At 37.9% G+C, this 19632-nt stretch overlaps 1 protein-coding gene across 4 annotated transcripts in view; it reads right to left on the minus strand.

Moving 5' to 3' along the window:
* Nucleotides 1–749: 749 nt before the first annotated feature.
* The window catches only part of ABCB11 (ATP binding cassette subfamily B member 11), an 82893-nt gene continuing 64010 nt past the window's right edge, over nucleotides 750–19632 (minus strand). For all 4 annotated transcript variants that reach the window (XM_054699836.1, XM_037523474.2, XM_037523475.2 and 1 more), the window contains 9 exons: nucleotides 17189–17293; nucleotides 16941–17102; nucleotides 13918–14121; nucleotides 11837–12078; nucleotides 8389–8545; nucleotides 7106–7303; nucleotides 4893–5099; nucleotides 2790–2936; nucleotides 750–1985 (listed from right to left, as the gene is read on the minus strand). In XM_054699836.1, the coding sequence (XP_054555811.1) occupies nucleotides 1785–1985; nucleotides 2790–2936; nucleotides 4893–5099; nucleotides 7106–7303; nucleotides 8389–8545; nucleotides 11837–12078; nucleotides 13918–14121; nucleotides 16941–17102; nucleotides 17189–17293 (1623 nt within the window). In that variant the 3' untranslated portion in view covers nucleotides 750–1784. The remainder of the gene's footprint in view (nucleotides 1986–2789; nucleotides 2937–4892; nucleotides 5100–7105; nucleotides 7304–8388; nucleotides 8546–11836; nucleotides 12079–13917; nucleotides 14122–16940; nucleotides 17103–17188; nucleotides 17294–19632) is intronic.

Below are 19632 nucleotides of genomic sequence, written 5' to 3' on the forward strand. Positions count from 1 at the left end.
AATCCTCCTTCTGTGCCTTCGTTAGAAAAGATGCCTGGGGAACAAAAATTTTAAGACTCTATATGACTGAGAATTTCTTTAGACTACTCTCTGTAAGAATAACTTCCTGAATATAGAATTCCAGGATGAAAATAATTATCCCTCTAAGTTTTGAAAGTCAATCTTTGTCTTCTGAACTCTAAGTAATATTGCCAAGAGTTTATGATTCTTTATTATATGTAATGTGTCTTCCCTCTCCTGGAAAATTTTATTATCTTCTCCTTTTTCCCAGTTTTCTAAAATTGTATAATAGTGTATCCACTTAGGATATTTATTTATTTATTGTATTTGACACGTTGTGAATCCTTTGAGGTTAGAAATTCATATCCCTTAATTGTAAGAGTATTATTGGACTGTGTAATAATTATTTTCCTTCAATTTTCTCTAAAACACTCTTTCTCAAACTGTTACTAAATAATTAATAATTAGTCCTCCTGGATTGTTTCTCTAAATTTTTAATTTTTTCTCCTTTTCACCAATATCTTTTTCTCCTACCTTTTGAGAAACTTCTTTCTCTCTAATCCTTCTATTATTTTTCCTTCTGCAAAATTTTATTAACTGAGGCTATGGAAGAGTTTGATCACAGCATGGACTCATGCTGAAAAGATTAGAAATTACAGAAAAACTTGAGATAAGTGTCAGCCAGCTTAACTAAGTCCCTTGGGCATCAGAGAAAAGTTAATATAAAATTGCAGAGACCAAGTCTTTGTTGGTGATAGAGGAGGGATAAAAATAGAGGGATTGGTGCTCCCTGGTGCCGTAAAATAAATTTGCAACTTATTTTTTTCTTTATTTTTGAAGTTGAAATCCTCTCCCTTGTTGTTGAGCCTCAAAAAGCAATTGTTTCCCCAAGTCACTTCAAGCCCTCTTCAATCTTTTCCCTTTTGTAAATAAGGTTCAAGTAGTTTCTTTGAAAGATAACTCATATCCTTTCCTTTTCCACACCCCACACATTCCATTCCAGGAAACTGGCAGCCCTGCAGCACAGAGTTTGTGTTCTTTCTCTCTGAAATGAAAATGGGAACAAATGGATTTTGGTAGTCTTTCTTCAGTATTACTTACCTGCAAAGTTTAATTCCTTATTCAGAAACTTACTTTTCACTGCAATTTTTTATAACTTAACTAGATCACATCTCCCTCTCTGACTTGGTAAAATCACCAACTTTTTTGATCTAACCAGTTAACTGGCTAAACTATCTTCATGCTAATTTACCAGGAAACACTGGGTGAAGACATAAATAACACTGGTCAATATACAATAGTTGCAGCTTAATTTGTAGGCAAAATTTCATTCGTTGGTTGTGGGAAGAAAAAAATTTATATGTTGATTGGACTTGGGATGGGGATGGAGTAGGGAGAAGATATCGTAGTAGTGAGACATTTTGAAAAGAACTGTCAGTCCTGTTAATTATCAAGGCCTCTTTTTGGAATGTTCATTTTAATGAACTTTTGTTTTTATTTAAATAGATGGGAATACCTCCTGCATGAGAAAAAGCACTGAGTGGTGGTGGACTCATTGCTTAGCACTAGATTTTCACTTACTCTACCCTAGTTGTTTTCATTTTCTATATATACATTTAAAACTAAATTATTTTTGAAGGTCATTAGCAATTAGCTTGGATTCCAATGAATAACAATATCTGTAAAAGTAAAATATCCCTGTTTCTCCTTAAGAAAAAAAAAAAAAAAACCTATAGCATTCTTATAATTAGAACATCATCTGTGCATGAAGTTCTTGAGTCAGGTCAACTGATGGGTGCTCCTGTGGTTACTAGTTTGTAGTAAGCTCCTTTCTGGGCCATAAGTTCTTCATGAGTCCCCTTTTCAATCACTTTCCCCTGTGACATGACAGCAATGATATCTGAGTTTTGGATGGTGGACAAACGATGGGCAATGACTATGCAGGTTCGACCTTCTCTGGCTTTGTCCAGGGCAACCTGCACTGTCTGCAAAGAGAAAATGGAAAGCTGAAATGGCCACTAGCACAAGAGTTCAGCTTAATATCATCTGAGTAACAACACCTTAGTCAGGGGTTAACCCAAAAGTTTGACATAAGAGAGAGGGTTAAACAACTATTTGCTGAATGCAGTGCATCAATGATTTAAATTGTAGTCCATAGGCTGAGAAATTTTTGTGTAGCAAGAATGAAGCAAACCATGAGGTTACTACATAATTTTACAATACAATACTCAATGATCTAGATTGCTAAAATGAACCCAAAGATTCCTGATACTATCCTTCACTGGGGACATATTAAATCTCTTGAAAATATAATTCTGATTTTTAAGGAGATAATTATAAATTGTAAATCTCATAATTGTGTTTTGCTCAATTGCATTTCTTTTCATGCAAAGTACACACCAGATACACACAGACTCTTTCTTTGAGTCGTATGCTGCCCCACCTGCTCTGCCACATAACTTTAGGACTGGTCAGAACTAGTCAATGTGAAATCCCGAACAGATGGCCTGGGTTATTTTATTTTACATAAGAAAACTAATTATTTGCCCTTGTAAAAAATGTCACATAACCTAAATAATCTTAGAAGCAATTCTTATTTTTAAGTTATTTTTTTTATTTGATGCAATGCTACTTTAAATCACTTTCATTGTCTTTTGGGTACACCAAGTATTGGCAATTTCTACTGTTAATGAATCAGAAAATTGAAAATAGTGCCATGTCATCAGGACAAATATTGCAGCCAAAGGCTCATTTATAATCATTTAAGACTTTAGAAAATCAATACTCACCTTTTCACTTTCTGTGTCTAACGCAGAAGTAGCTTCATCTAGGAGCAAGATTTTGGGATCTCGTACAATGGCCCGAGCAATAGCAATGCGTTGTTTCTCCCCTCGAGAGAGTTGAGACCCCTGGGACCCAACATTGGTTTCATATTTCTGGAAGAAGCATGGTAAGTTTGAGGACAGAAACAGCCATTGCTCCTGTGCTATATAAAACCCACATCAATGACCCCTCCGTGATTATAAATGATTTGTTGTGTTTTGAAATGAGGAATAGTGAGCAATTCCTTCTATAAGAGACATGGAGTTCATGAGCATTTGTGTTGGGAACTGGGGGACTTTGTATGCCCTTCTGTGAATTTCTTTTTGATCTCTTTCTCTCTTTGTTCAGTTAGCATCCCATTTAGGAGCTCCTTCTTGATTCACAGTTCCCTGATCTGCAAACTCCTGTCTGAAAGACCTTTGTTCCAAGAGGGAATAATCCCAGAAAAGGAAGAGCCTTTTGAGAGATCTTCTGTCCCATTCCCTTACTGAGGAAGGATCATTCTGGAACACAAGCCTAGGTTTGAATCACCACTCTAATGCCTACAAGCTCTGTCTGTGATCATGATCAAATACCTCAAACTTCTTTGAACTAAAAACTGGAGATCCAGAAATTAATAAGTATGTCATACATTTGTTGTCAGTTTTGATGAAATTGTGAAGGAAAATCCCTACCTAGATGCTTGCATGGCCACATAACAAGTAGTAATCTTGTAAGTAGTCCATTCATGGAGAATTTACTATGTGTCAAAAAGTATGTTAACTATTCCAGCCACATTATTATTTAATAGCCACAGAAATAATATACGCCCCATTCTACAGATTACAAAATTTAGGCACAAAGAGGTAAGAAACTTGTGCAGACAAACCAGTAATAAGCACTGAAGGTGAAATGAAATTCATTGTGTCTAGCCACTGAAGCCTTGACCACTATTCTATCTGCCTTCCATGACAAGGTCTCTTTTCTTCCCCTGCCTCTGATGAATATTCAACCAAGCCAGGTGAAACCCCTGATAGCCTATGTTGTCTCTGGGGAAAACTGCTCAGTGAAGAATGTTGTAGGCAAATCTGTATGAGAAAGAAACAATAAAGCAATTCTAAGCCAGTTGTCTCACACAAAATGAGTAAATGCTCAGCAAAGATTTATGGTATAAATTAATCTTCCAGGGGACACATAAGCTTTGTTTTTCTTCAGAATATAGCAAATAGTAATTTCCACATGTTTGTGCCTCAGGCTATCCACATGCCAACAACATATGATTTAGAAGCCTTTGTGAAAACAACAAACAAGCCCATCACAAGCACCACAAAATTGATAAATGTATTCACTTAGCAAAAAAAAAAAAAAATGTAATTTTCCAATGGTGTTTAAAGGAAATAGAAAGGTTGAAGTTCATTTATCAGTCCCAAAATTCAGTTTCCATGTTTAAGTTTCCTTGTGATCAATCACCAAGAGAGATTCTTGGTGGATGGAGAATTCCGGGTTGATATGGCCCTAAGTTCAAAGTGAATGGAAAAGTGAGGTAGACACCACTTACCCTACCACACACAGTATTTGCTGCTAAGTAAAGAGATTATGATGCCAACAATAAAAACAGCAATTTTCTTTGTGTGGCTATTATGTATGTTATTTCATTTTAGTGTTATATTATGCATTTTGAAGATGACTGAGTCTCAGAAAAGAGAAATAGTTGTCTCAAAGTTATCCAACTAGTAAGTTGCATGGTTTGAGTTCAAACTAATGTCAGCTCCAAATCTCAGACATTATTTCTTCTGTTAAGCTAATGCTTACAACAGTACAACTTTATGTACAGCAACAGTATCTGTTGCATTGGATAATGCAGTACTTTCCAAAACTAAATTGTGTAATGCTTTTCATAGCTTAAGTATTGATGAAGGGCATTTATTTTGCTTAATAGACTAAGACTCCATAGACAACCACAGGGTGCTACGAAATAAATTGTGTTGCATTGGACCGTCTCCTTAAGCCATGATTCCTAACACTTTCTGGTCAACCTGTCTTTCCCCATCCTTGTCTTCTATGGGGAATGACTCTGACTTGGTACTCACCTCTGGGAGCGACATGACAAAGTCATGCAGCTGAGCCTGCTTTGCAGCTTCTATGACTCTTTCCCTGGGAATTTCTCTGGTATTGTCCCCATACTTGATATTGTCCATTATGCTACAGGCAAACAAAACTGGTTCCTGGGAAACAATTCCAATTTTCGAACGAAGAAATTGGATATTTACTTTTTTGCTGTCATGCCCATCTATTATCTACCAATAGAAGTGACAAAAAGGGTGTTACATTTTAGAATTCCAGCAGTGAGGAAAATTCACATCCCAGAGTCAGCTGTATGCAGGACAGCTGCTTTCCTTAAGGACAACAATTCCAGGGGTCTTGACCCTTTCTTTTATTGAAATCAGACTTCTAGAGCAAAGTGCTTTCTGGATTCATCAGTTTCAAAACAATAAAATCCTTATACTCCAAATTAATAACAGAAATGAGTATAAATTATAGGTAATCAATTCTCCTTACTTTCCTGATTTCTTGTATTTACCAATACTTGTCTGCTTGTTTCCTTGCTTTGCTTTTGCAAGGGAAACTTTAGTTGCCTCCTTCAAATTTTCTCTCATATTTCTCTTCATACTGTTATCTTAGTTGCAGCAAAGAACAAGTTCTAGTTGGGGAACCAGAAAGTCCATTTTCAAAGTGTTAGGATTAAATGATGAATCAAGTATAGGGCAGAATAAAACATTTTCAGACCTACATGCCTGAGCCATTTCTTAGAAAACTACTTGTAGATGCACTCCAACAAAATGAGAGTGAAGATCAAGAAATAGGAAAATGTGGGAACTATAAAATAATGGATCTGTTCCAAGAAAACATTGCAAGGAATTCATAGGGTGACAACTCTTCAGTAGGCCAGGTTATCATTAGTCCAAACAGTGGCATAAGTGAGGAAAGAAGTTTGGTCCATCAAGACAGGTAGCAAAATAAAGACACTAGAAGAACATCCAGATTTTATAAATGCAAGGAATTCAAGAAAAAAACCTTCATAAAAGCATTCAAGAAAGAAAATGTAATGCTAATGTACTTTATTCCTTGACTTTGGGATGAATAATATTTATTTAAACATAAAGAAAGTTGTTAATTAATTTATTTTCAACATTTAGGGTCAACCTATAGCGAAAGCATGAAAGAAAATAAATGTTTTAAGCAGAAGGTAAGCATTTTGTATACTTGATAATGAAAATGTATAGTTGTTAGGACTTGAGAGATGAAAGGAGAAAACAAAGGTACAATGGCTAATACTAATTTAGAAAGGGAAAATTCAAGAGATGCTAGCTTATCTATATGAGGGAGAAAAGAACCAAAGCATATTAGCTAAACTTACAAATAGAGGAACTCCTTAAAGTGATATATCTATACTGGGAGGAGGTGGGCACAAGGAGGGGGAGAGGTGTGGGTAAGTTAAATAATTATCCCTTGAGAATTAGTCAAAAGACAGTCTAAATTTGTTAAATCATGAAACAGTAGCAAAAGAACATTATTTAGAGACACTGAAGTAATCTTCAGGGATCTGAAACATCAGGTGGTTAAAAATAATTGTCTTTGAGTAGAGAAATAGGGGTGGTGGGAGGGTTGAGCAGGGGGTTTGCTTTTTATTAAAAATCATTCTTATTTTAGTTTGCAGTCCTCTTCATGTTATTATTTTGAAAGAAAGAAAACAGAGAGAAAAGCAGAAAAAAAAATGCTGTGGAAATAAGCAAAAAGTAATCCACCAATTTTTCAAATATCTTTGCCAAAGCTTTATGACCCATTATGGTCAATTTGAGCTTTTTATTATTTAGACTTACTCTTATATTATTTAGACTGAGCCAGGATTTTATCAAATTTTTCATACTAGACCTCCTTTCTTGATAATTAATCATTGTGTTTTTTTCACTCCCAATTTTTTCCATTCCCAGTCATTAGTTTCCTGATTAATATGCACTTTCTGCTCCATTTATGAGCAAGAAAATACTTCTGTTAAATACACTCAGCTCTTGCTTTGCAGAGTACCTAACTGGTCAGCAGACCATCTGGAACTGGGAGGAATATATTAGAAGGTAGAATCAGGTCAACCAGCAAATGACTGTGTGGAAAATATCCATAAGGGTAAGTGTCCAAGGCAAGCTCAATACAGCTAATCTGGCAAGGCACAACCTTGAAGACCACTTTCAGGGATTGGAGATATTCTGCAGAAAATAAAATCCTCAAAAGCATTTGTGTTGCTTACCACCTTCCCTTGGTCAGGGTCATAGAAACGTTCCAACAGCTGAACACTGGTGCTTTTACCACATCCACTGCTTCCAACAAATGCCAAAGTTTGCCCTGGACTAACGGACACTGACAGGCCATTCAGAACTTGCACATCCGGTCGAGAAGGATATGTAAATTTACAGTTCACAAAGTCAATCTTCCCCTGGAAGTTGTCCTGTGGATGGGAAGACTGAAATTATACATATGTTCCTACTGGAATCTAGATTGTCTTCAAAGTGCAAAATATAGAAACAGCAACTTAATGACAGGGCATTCCGTTCCCCATTCTAACAAGTGTATAATGAAGGGAGGTTTGAGCAATAAAGTTAAAGATATTTTATTTCTTATTCCCCCTTCTAGTCAAAGGGATTTCCTCGTCATTCATTTCTTGACATTCTAAATGGGAGAGAAGAACCAAAAGATTTGATTACACCACAGAATTAGTGACTGTCCAAACCCCTGCAGCTCTATTTTCTCAAAGACTTATGATAACATTATCCCTGACATGACCTAGAAAGGTATTTGAGAATTGTACCACAAAAGTGAACATCTTCAGTTGTACTATCTGAACTATGAATTCTGGAAATGAATAGACATTTAATAGACCACACAGATTTTAATTTAATTGAACTGAAGGAGAAACATGTCATTTGACCAATTTAAAAATAGTTCTGAACTTAGTTTAGCTTCATTGGGACTTTGATTTGTTTTTGTTTTTTCTTGGTCATACTAAAATATTAAAAACAAATAGACACAAAAAGTTAAAAACACCTGTGGTGACTATCAATTAGACAGTAAAGATATTTTTTACATCAAATTAATTTTCTGGGTATCCACAGGACCTAAACTTGGAACTCAGATAAACATTGATCAAATTGATATTATAAGACAGAAAGAATTGGTTTTTCTATATCCCCTACCCAAACATCAGTGTCAAGCATGGTGACTGAGTAGGTCTCAAATGACATCTAGCTTTATTCATTCTGGAACTGTGTATGATATTACAAAGAATTAGTATGCAATGAATAGCAGTGACTGCTTCAAATGCCATCTTTATGAATAATTTTAATATGAATTTACTTTATTCATTTACATCTATAGATCTACTGCTTATCCATTCTGATTGCATATGAGTAAACCCATAGACCATAGGAATTTAGAAGCTAAGTAGTAATGTAGAACCAGCCCAGTAGCTGTTCTGTACACCCATATCAGCATAATCTTTCCCCTACTGCCCTGTTACCTCACCTCAGTACTTACCCATTTTTCACCTGCACTACTGTATACATTGATTGGAGGTTGGCGGTCCAGCAGTTGAAAAAAACGTGCAGCTGATATTTTAGCTTTGGCATAACTTGGGGTGTAAGAAGCGGCTTTCCCAAGAGCGGTCGCACTCAATATAACTGAAGAGATCACCCTGCAATTGGATAGACACCCAGGTAGAGACAGGTAGGTGTGGTTGGTATGATGGTCTAAGAGGCAGGAGGTTGGGAGTCCAGGCTTGGTCTGCTAGGAGAGAACTAAGTAACCTTGAGGAGGTCACTCTAGACTTGTCTGGGAATGTGATGGTTGAAGCAATCATTAGTTTTCAAATTATGTCTTAAGAAAAAAGAGTGAGTGGAGGATTCAACAGGGGAATGGGGTGAGAGCTCAGATAGCCAAAACCTGCTTCAACTATCATAGCCTCTCCTTTAAAAAAATTGTTTGAGAAAAAAGACAAAAACTGAGGCTTGAGAGGAGAGTGAAAGATGCTTGAAAGATCATGTTTTGAATCTATGACATGTGTATAAAATACAATAACCGGTGACAGAAACATCATTTCTGTACAAGCTTGCATGTAATTCATGCTTCTTCAGACAGCATGAGAAAAATGTGGTCGCCTGCACCCTTCTGTTTGTCTAGCCTCTGAATATATTCAGCATTCGTGTCATGAATAAACCAATGAGTAATAAATAAATGAACTATAAACATGGTGAGAGAGAGCTGTGATGCGGTTTGGACGAGGATGGGAGGGGCATCCTCCAAGGCTGTCTGCCTGCTGGGCCATGCAGAGGGCCTGCTCAGTGCTTATGGGGTGGTGACGTGTGTCTTACTACTCCATTAAAAAGTAGGAAATGTTTCAGGCCAGAGTTGCAAACTGAAAGATCTCAAGGAACAAATCCAGTGCTCAAGGAAAGGAAACGCACTTAGAATAAATTGGCAAAAGATGGAAGGCGATCTTTCTGATCTTTCTTTTAAAGAAAAGCCAGAAATGGGGAGTTTTCTGTGGTCTTCATATTTTCACATCTTAAAAATTCCTACAAAAACAAAACAAGTCAACAGTTTGTCATTTCTGATTTGGGTTAGTAGTTGTAAATATGCAAAAGTTTAGACAAGAAATTTTCTTGATTGGGATGGATATAGCCAGGCAGGACAAAGGAAATAAAAGAAAGACCAGAAGACAGAACTCATGGCTTGGGAGTGAGTTGGAAAGAATCAGTTTCTGCTAGGATCACTTTTCATGTGCCCTCCAAGCCTTTCTCAGATATTCCCCCCGTCACACCCACGCACATGTGCACCCAGCAACTTGTTAACTTGACACACTTAGGCTTTCTCCTCTGGAAAGGAGAGAAACTGGCCTCAGAGCTAACCTTATAAGAAAAGCAAACTCCAGCTATAAGAACGAACATAATATCCACTGTATTGGCCTTGGTTGTTTCTACCTGGTATGCATCAGCTAGTAACACGCTCTCTTTGTGGAAGAAAAGTAGAATTCAAGTAAGATATTTCTGTGAACAATCTTGCTCAAGGCTTCTTGATTTTTCTCAGCATTGACCAGTGTGGTAGATTGTAGAAGTGGCTAATCATCCTCTGTGTGCACCTTTTTACAATATGACTTTTTTACTCCGCTTTGATATGTGACTTATAATAAAAATATTTATATATTAAGCACACAGCTCCTAATCCCCTTGGAATTTCCTAAGTTTTGAGAACTATCAAACTGGTTTTTTTTTATTATGTTGATAGGTGAATTTTGGAAATACTAAGATTGGTGCTCGTTGCCAGTGGAACCAACACCGTGATTTGATGATTAAAGATTAGAACTTTGAACTCTTCCATATTATGGGAGGTGAGAGGGGTTGGAAATTGAATTCAATCAGCAATGATCAGTTATTTAATCAAGCATGCCAGTGTAAATAAAGCCTCTATAAAAACCAGAAAGGAAGGAATTGGGAGCACTTTTGGATGGTGAACATGTAGGGATTCAGGAAGAGTAGCACCCTCAGAGATCACAGAAGACCTGTATCCCTTCCTACATACTTGCTGTATGTGGCTTCCCATCTAGGTGTTCCATAGTTATATCCTTTATAATGTGCAAGTAATCGGGTCTCCCCTGGTGGCGCAGGCAGTTGAGCGATGCGCTGTGAAGCTGTCCACAGCCTCTGCAGCGCCAGTTCAATCACGGCTGGCAGGCGAGGGTCCCCACGTGGCGCAGCAGACCTCTGCTGTCTTGCCTGCTGCTCCCCTCAGCAGTGTATTTCATCAGTCTGCCTGTTCTGTTCCCCGCTCTGTCTCTGGTGAATCCTCTCACCCTCCCGTGCATCTGGCCTGTACCCAATTCTTGTATAAATAAATAAATCTTTAAAAAAGTAATGTGCAAGTAATTCAGTACGTAAGTGTTGCTCTGAGTTCTGTGAGCCCCTCTCTAAATTAATAGAACCTCAGGAGGAGGTTGTAGGAACCTCTAAGGCCAGTGAATCAGAGGCACTTGTACTTGTGATTGACATCTAAAGACATGTACACCTCAGGGGGCTGAGTCTGTAACCTGTGGGATCCAGTGCTCTCTCTGGTGTCAGAAGTATTAGATGACAGTAGTGTGAGAACAGAGGAGAAACATACGGAGCTCTCATCAAAAGGTGGGTTCCATTTCTCTATGGAACCATTCCATTTAAATCTAGGCTTCCTTGTATAACTTCCTTTGGTCAAAGAGGTATTAGAAAATAAAATGCACACAGGAATGAAAATTATTTGTATGTTGGGACTTCTCTTTTGTACTTGGAGCTCTTGAGCCTATTAGGTGGAGAAAACAAGTTCACCTGCCAGAGACGCCATGTGGGACAGAAGCCCACTCAACAGCCTGAGCTGACTCAGCCTGAGTGAAACACCCAGCAGCACAATTTACAATAGCTAAGCTTTGGAAACAACCCAAATGCCCAAAAATAGATGACTGGATCAAGAAGACATGGTAAATATACACAATGGAATATTACTCAGCACTCAAAAAAGATAAACACATGAAATTCGCAGCAATATGGATGGAGCTAGAAGGGATTATGCTCAGCAAAAAAAGCCAGTAAGAAAAAGAAAAATACCAGATGGTCTCACTCATAGCAGGGATTTAGAAAACCTAAATAAGGGACCAAGAAAAAGAATAACTATAAGAAAGAAAAAAATCAAAACAAACAACTATGAACCAGAGACACACTTTGGTGGGGAGGGGAAAGGAGGGTTGGGGTCAAAATCAGGGGGCTGCAATTGTATGGGGAATATAAAAATAAAAAAAATAAATTAAAAAAAAAGAAAAAAAAATAGTGAAACACCCCTGACAATCCAGGGTCCTGAGAAATAAACCCCAAGGTTGGCATGGTTTATTAACAGCAAAATTTAACTGATAGAACCTGGCTACACCTCCCTAGAATTTTGATCATTTAGACTGAATAGTTCTCACCTGAACACAGAGCTGTAATGGAGTCCCTCACTGGGGATTAAGTAACCTCCATATCTGTAGGAAGCAGAATTAGCAACAAACGGTATGCACTGGGAAAAACCAAAGCAGAATCCATAAATATTGGCTTTTCGAATGGCTGTCTTGTATGGCTTCTCCAACTCAGTCTCAAATGCCTCGATAAACCGTCTCTCCTTTCCAATTCCAGCAACAGTGCGGATATTACTGAGCGCTTCACTTACAATCTGAAGAAGGAAGAAAAGTCTTAGGAATCAAGAGTAGATAGAACTACTTTTGTGACATTTCAGCCGCTACATGGATTACATCTACTGCAAGTGGCAGAATGAAGTACAAATCAGCGATGGGAGCATTATCTGAGAACACAGATAACATGCTGGAGATTAACTCAGCTAGACTATGAGACATTTCATCAGTTAAACTCAAGTTCTGCTTAATAAGAACATGGCTTCATTACTTGCACTTGTTGTAAAAAAGAGAAGGGGGTGTCTCCCTGATAGCACAGGGGTTAAGTCTCAGTGTTATCAAGGTATCTCCAGCCACTGCAGCTTGAGTTTGATCCCAGCCAGGGAGCTACCCACATGGTGCAGCAGACCTCTCCTCTCTCACAAGCTGCTCCCCTCAGCAGTGTATTTCAGTCAGTCTGCCTGTTCTGCTCCCCACTCTGTCTCTGGTGAACCCTCTCACCCCCCATCTCTGGCCTACACCCCAGTTCTTGTATGCATAAATAAATCTTTTTAAAAAAGAAAAAGAGACGGAGGGTGGGGAAAGGTACACAGGATAATCCTTAAAAGCTTTGTAGCTTGTTAATTTATTTGAAGTTTCTAAAATGGTATCTTTAGAAGAAAGCAAAGGAACAGACAAAACAAAACCAAGTCACTGGATTCTGAGGGCAGAGGTGTCAGAGGAGGAGTGTAGGGGTGGAAGCAAAGTGTGAGGGAGGTCAAGTGGATAGTGGTAGAAGATTATCAGTACTTTGATGGTAGGCATGCATGTGAAGAGGTGTCGACCTATACTCCTAAAAACAGGCAGTATTGTAAGCCTACGTCACCTGAATGAAAAATAAATTAACAAATAAATAATAAAATGGTATCTTCAGATGTTTTCACTGATGGAAGATTATTTAATAAATGAGGTAAAATATTAGATTCCATTTTCTCAAAAATTATATGATCAAATATATATAAGATAAAATGAAGTATAAAGTTTATCTCTTGATCTATAGGATGGATTTGTTTTTGTTTCAATCCACTAGGATTGAATACACTGGGATAAATAATCACTGTTTCTCAATCAGGGTCTGATTCTGAGGCACAAAAGTGAACTGCATCCTACCAATGGCATTCAAAATCCTTTTGACTTCTGCCTACTTAGACAGTGTTCACATCCCTCTCTTTAAAAAGACAAAATCTAGCTCATGGCAAATTTGTTAAAAGAGCAAGTGTGTTTATGTGTGTGTGTATGTGCGATTTCCTATACCTAATCAATGCCTTTGCTACATCCTCTCATTTATCCCAGATGACCAGGTACTAATCAGAACACACTTAAAAGTATACAGCTAACACCTAAGTGTATTTGAAACCTAAACTTTATCTCCTGGTTCTGTTCAGGAAAGACATTTGCCACAAGCCTAGCAGACATTAAAAATAGTAGATAGCTCCTCTCTGTGTGAGTGCCATGAACTGGGGAAACCATTAAGCTGAAAAAAAGGACAAGACTGAAAACTGAACTAGGCATACTCATGAATGAGACTACATTAAATTGGGGTGTGGAAAAAATAACCATTTGAGGGGAAATTGCACTTGTAACCCTTTGCTTGCCTTACCATTTGTCCACCTACTTACACCTGCTCCAACTCATAGCAGCATTAAAGCTTTATTGTCACTGTCTTTGTGTTGAGGCACATATGAATAGGGCTGGTGGGAGGTTTCTAAAAATGAGTAGGAGTGTTTCTAAAAATAAGGATGCTAACAGCATCCTTAAGTTTCTCTGTCCTGCTCATTCTTCACTGTTGTCTGACAGCCACTCAGCCATCAGCAGTATGAAAACCAGGTCTGTAACATTACCTGTCCCGCAACCTCCAGAGCCTCCTTGTCTTGTGAGGCAAATCCCGTCAACATTCTGGTCTGGACCGCTCCTGATAAAGCCAAGAAGGGGAAGAAGCACACTACGACCAGGGTGAGCTTCCAGCTAAAGAAGAAGGCGATGATCATGGCCACAGCGATGTTAGTAATGGAATTGACTATCATCCCAATTTGAGAGCCCGCAGCCTGCAAACCAAAAACAACCAAACAACCTCAGGCACAGTCTCTTTTACCATGATGTGAAAGGTTATTTGATACAAAAAAGATGGATTTAAAAAAAAATTATGATGATAAAATATACGTTCCATAATATTATCATTTTAGCCATTTGTGAGCATACAGGTCAGTGAGACTAATATAGTCAAGTGGTGTAACCATCACATCTAATCCCCAAACCTTTTTATCATCCCCAATAAAACTCTAACTCATTAAATAATAGCTCCCCTTCCTTACTGTCCCTAGCCTTTGACATTCAACTTTCTGTCTCTACAATTTTGCCTATTGTGGGTACTTCAAATAAGTGGAATCCTACAATAGCTGTTTCTGTGTCTAGCACATTCTACTAAATATAATGTTTTCTATATCCATCCACAGTGTAGCATTTATCAATGAAAGAGAGAGAGTTCCCAGATAGTTTCAAGTACATGCAAGAAGTTAATATTCACAATGGCTGGAAGAATTTCAAATCAGTGGAAAATAGAATCTATATTTGATTTTTCAAGTATCTTTTGTCCAAGTTAAAGAAAATAAAGCCAAAATTTTACCCTATGCTCATATTAAATTTGATCTGGGTTAGCAATCTAATTAAAAAAAAACAATGAAAATAGTAGGAAAACTAGTAGAAACCTTTTTTAAAGGATACATAAAAATGTTTTAAGATGATTAGATGTTATTATTTGAATTCTAGTGATTGTGAATAACCTTAAAAAGTCCCCTGCACTGGGAAGGACACAAAAATAAATAAGATTATGGCTTGTTTATTTATTTATCCTAAGAATTAGGTGAGTTAGACACTAGAATGTTCAGATGATGAGTGCGAAATTGGCACACACTTTGTTTAAGCAGCAAGACAATGCTCATTAGGATCTTTCAAAAGTACTATAATGTTGATCTAGTGATTACATTTTCAGAATTTAGAAAGAATCAAAGATATGCCAAATGATGTGAATTGCTTGTAAGGGAAAAAAATCAGGAAAAACTCTAAATAGGGAGTTCTTTACATTCATTACAATAATATATTATACAGTCTTTAGAAATCAATTGTAGAAGAATACATGACCAAAATATGCACATATAAAATGGCTTAAAGGAGAAAGAGATTATAATATAATATATAAAGTGTGACGCAAAGTCTGCAGGAAACATATTAACAAACAAAAAAATCTAGAAGGATTCTGCAACAATAAAGGACACAGGTGGTTCCTCACGCAGGGCTCCTGCAACCCTTGTAAATCCTGGTGATGGGAGTCTTTTGTTTTAATGAGGCAACTCTGGGTGGGTTTCCAGAGGGCTGGTCACTGGAAAGACCAGGTCGTAATTAGAAGCTTAGACTTCTCAGGCCAACCCCTATTCACTTGAAAAGGGGGAAATGCTGCAAATGGAATTCATGATCCATCAAGTCTGGGTGATGAAGACTCTGAAACAATCCCAACAGGATGAGACTCAGCAAGCTCCCAGACTGGTCGGCACTTGGTGTCTGGCATGTCCAGAGAAGGCACAAAAGCTCTGTCTCTTTCTACATCCCTAGCCTTACTCATCTCTTCCATCTGAATGTTCCCCTGTGTCCTTTATCATATCCTTTTATAATGAACCAATGTAAGGGAACTGTTTATCATAACCTTTATCATATTCTTTTATAATGAACTGGCCAATGTAAAAGAACTGTTTTCTTGAATTTTGTGAGCTGCTCTAGCCATTCCTGGATTCCATGAATCTAAGACATAGTTTATGGTAATCTTTAATGTACAGCTGACTGGGCAGGAACACAGGTGAATTCTGGACTTGTAATTAGCCTCTTGAGTGGGGTGGGGCAGTCTTGTGGGACTGAACCCCTAATGGTAAAATCTGATGTCATCTTCTGGAAAATAGTCCCAGAATTGAGTTGAATTGTAGGACAACCAGCTGGTATCTCAGAAAATGGTTTGCCATGGAAATAAAACACACATTCAGGGATCCTAAGTAACAGAAGTGAAGTGTTCTGTGTGAAAGTAGGAGACACATGAGAAAAACACAGGAGGAAATTTCAGTTTTTTCCTCTGTATCTTTTTGTTTCTCATCACTCAATATTTTTCTTTCAAGAGTCTTACAAACAAACCAGTGTCTTTACTGCTACTTTGCTTTCTTTCTCATTCAAAGTAGTGGTGTTGGGAGGCAAATTTGACCTGGTCATTTTAATCCTAATTCCTGGCTTTATAAAGGTGTATCCTCATTTTATGATTGTGTAGAATCCCCTGGATGAGGCTGCCAGTTCTGGGGTTCAGAAACCACGGCTTCACCTCCTTTAGGCAGAAAGACAGCTCTTTGAATGTTTCCAAATTTTTGATAGCAGTCATTTATTTCTTTTCCTCAGCTACCCAACTGGGCTCTTATCAAGCTGCTTAGAACAGCTACTCTTTTCCTAAGACTAGCTGCACTCTGGACATCTGTGTAACGAGGCTTTTTCCATATGATCTTTGTTCCCACCCTCTATTACTTTTTGTGGGATCTGAGAGTCCAGATCTGCAAATCTGAGGAATAACTCTTGAGGAATTTCTTCTCAGTTGTCAGATCCAGAGGCACTCCTAACCCAGACAGAATCAACTGTTGTAGTAATACTGTTTCTGGGCACTGCCTAGGAGACAATGCTGTTGCTGCTCTTTGCTAGCATTAGAAATGGGGAAAGGTATCTCTGGGCTATCCCAACCCCAAGAGTTCCTACTCTATAGAAAGCACACAGGTGATCATTCGCTCAAAAGAAGGATTGTCCAGCCCAGTTAACATAGCTGAGGTCTCTCTCCATCACTTACCCCTTGAACTTGGGAAGCATCTGTAGCAAGCCTTGTTGTCAGTGCTCCAGGGCTATTTCTGGAGTCATCAAACCACCCAATGTCTTGCCCTAATATTGCTCTGAAACCATATTTACGTAGCCTTTTCGTGAGGAGTTCTCCAGATTTAGCAAAAGCATATCCCTGCAATGTAAAAGACTCTTTAGTGATCTTTTATCATGATAAGGAGGGAAGCAGCTAAATCACTGGCTGAAAATAAAATTCCTTACCTGCAGAAATTGAGTACAAAGGGATATGCAGCCCAGAGCTACAAAGAGCAGGCACACGACATTCATCTGTGACCTCTGTTCTTCTTTATCAGGGAGTGAAAAAGTCTTGGCAAGATAGTAAGCAAGAAAGGCACTTTATTATTACAAACAACAGCAAAAGAAATAAATTTAAATATGTTTAAAAGAAAATGATCTTTGGCATTGGCCTAAAAACACTGTCACTTTGAATATACTAATAATGTAACCAGTGTTAACTCTGAACAGATGTACTTTAATTTCCAGCATGGAAGAAAGCCTGGTGAATAAAAACCAATGGTCATGATTTACAGTTTATCTTATTTCTTGGGCTGATAGAGGCATTTATGTGGCCTTTTCTTTGATATAGATGAAAAATATGATGAAATGCCTCAAATCTTTCATATAATAAGGCAAAGAAAAAAGGGAGAGAGGAAAGGAGAAAGAAAAAAGATAAGGAAGGAAGGGAGGAAATTCAGGCTCTGAGACTGTTATCTGAGACAAAACTCAAAAGTATTGTTATGACCTCTGTCTTTCTCACATAATAGATAAAATAAAGATTATTTTCACACAAAGATACCTTGACTGTTATTAGCTCTCCAGGTTATATACTTAGCAAATAATAACATCATTAAAAAAGCAACGAGCTATCATAGCACTGACTGCAATTGGCTTAGGAGAGAAAACATATTTCTACCCATCTGAGACTGAGGTTGTTGAGGAAACAAAGGTGCAGAGAAGTATCAGAATGTGGTCTCAAAACATACAGTAGCAGATAAGTAACTGATAGAGCCAGTTTCAGAAAAACAGTTTCCAGAAGGAGAATCCAGGACTCCTTCCACAGCTGCTCACACACAAGATTCAGCTACCCTCTCCGCTGCTTTTAGAAGAGAGAAAGAGATGATGGGCAAACATCTGGCTTTCCTTCAAAAGTAAAATCCTGAGGTGTATGTTTTTCTTTGTAGAATCAACCCTCTCCCCTTTGCCTTCTATCTCTACACCATTGCTCAGTACATGCACTTCCAGAGCCTCCCCCTATTCAAATGTCAGGTTTATGACAGCTGGGGGTGGGCCCTCTGGTTTTCTTGTCCCCGATTCTTTCTCAAGACCAGGAACAATGTTTGACAAACAGTAAGATATCAATAAACATTTTCTCAAGATGACTGGATTTTTCTGTTTCGTTTCTGTCTTCCTCAGAGACTGGAAACCCCTTTAGGGAAGGGGTCGTGACTGACTTCATTCCCAAGTTCCCAGCACAGGATTGAGGGAAATCATCAACCAAAATCTATTAAAGTGAATGAAAGAGAATTTCAATTGTACACATTGAGGAATATAAATTGATTATTTAAAATATTTTCAGCATAAAATTCTTCATATAACCAGAAATTAATTCTACCAGCCTGGAAGGTCCCAATGTTTCCAGTTTCCTCTCCCTGAAATTAGCATCATTTCTTCACTAACCACAAGGGGGCAGTGTGAAACTGCAGCGTCGTGGCTCGACCTCCCTACTCAGTCCACTGGAATTTGCTTACTCTCCAGGTCTTTCTGTACATGAATTAGACAATTCATGTCTCTGAGGACATTTTTTCTAGTCAAGACCTTTCAGTGAGGCTGGAAGAGGAAGTAGACAGGAAAACTAGAACTTCGAACTCTTGTTTAAAATAATTTATTTATATATATTTTTACATCTGGCATAGTCCCCATAGAATTTCCACCACCAATTTACCCCTTGCTAACTCTGACAGTGTGGTGTGCTGGGAAATCCTTTTTGAAGGTAAGTCTTCAACAAAAACTTCTTGGGCGTTACCACCCAATGCCTGTGTCACCTGGAGCAGGTGAATAAAGTTTTCTATATTCTAGTTTTCCTCCTTGTTGATCTCATAGGACTTGTGTTCTGTGTGTGGAAATTTTGACTGTGAAAAGAAGATTTAGGTAACAAATTTGCAGTAATAAGCTTGTATTGGAATCTGGCTCTACAGCCACACTATTTGGCTTTGAATTCCAGACCCACTGTCTGTTATGCCAAGTTCCTTATGTCTTGCTGTCCTCCTTTGCAAAATGAGAACAATAAGAATAGCCACCTTAGGTGGTTATTAGGAAAGTTTAGTGAACTATTATATGTAAAGTGCTTAGGTAGTACTAAAGCTTTATTATTTTTATAGCAAATCAAATTCCTTGGAATTTTCCTTACTTTTACATCTCTTTACCTCTTCCTGTTTCCTTTCCAGTTCCCCATTTCAATGGTGCAGTCAGCAGAACAGAAAATTGCACAACAGGCACTACCACCTGCTATAAGCCAAACTTTATCATCTGTTCAGCAAGATCAAAACGACCCTGCAATCTTTTGGTATAATTCAAAGCCCTACTTTGTGTTCTGATTTGGTTTGCATTGAGGTAAATTACCTCCACTAATACTGCATTTGCAGCCA

This window comes from Talpa occidentalis, unplaced genomic scaffold (genome assembly GCF_014898055.3).
Source record: "Talpa occidentalis isolate TD23 unplaced genomic scaffold, MPIMG_talOcc4v2.1 talOcc4.3, whole genome shotgun sequence".
Classification (NCBI taxonomy): Eukaryota; Metazoa; Chordata; class Mammalia; order Eulipotyphla; family Talpidae; genus Talpa; species Talpa occidentalis.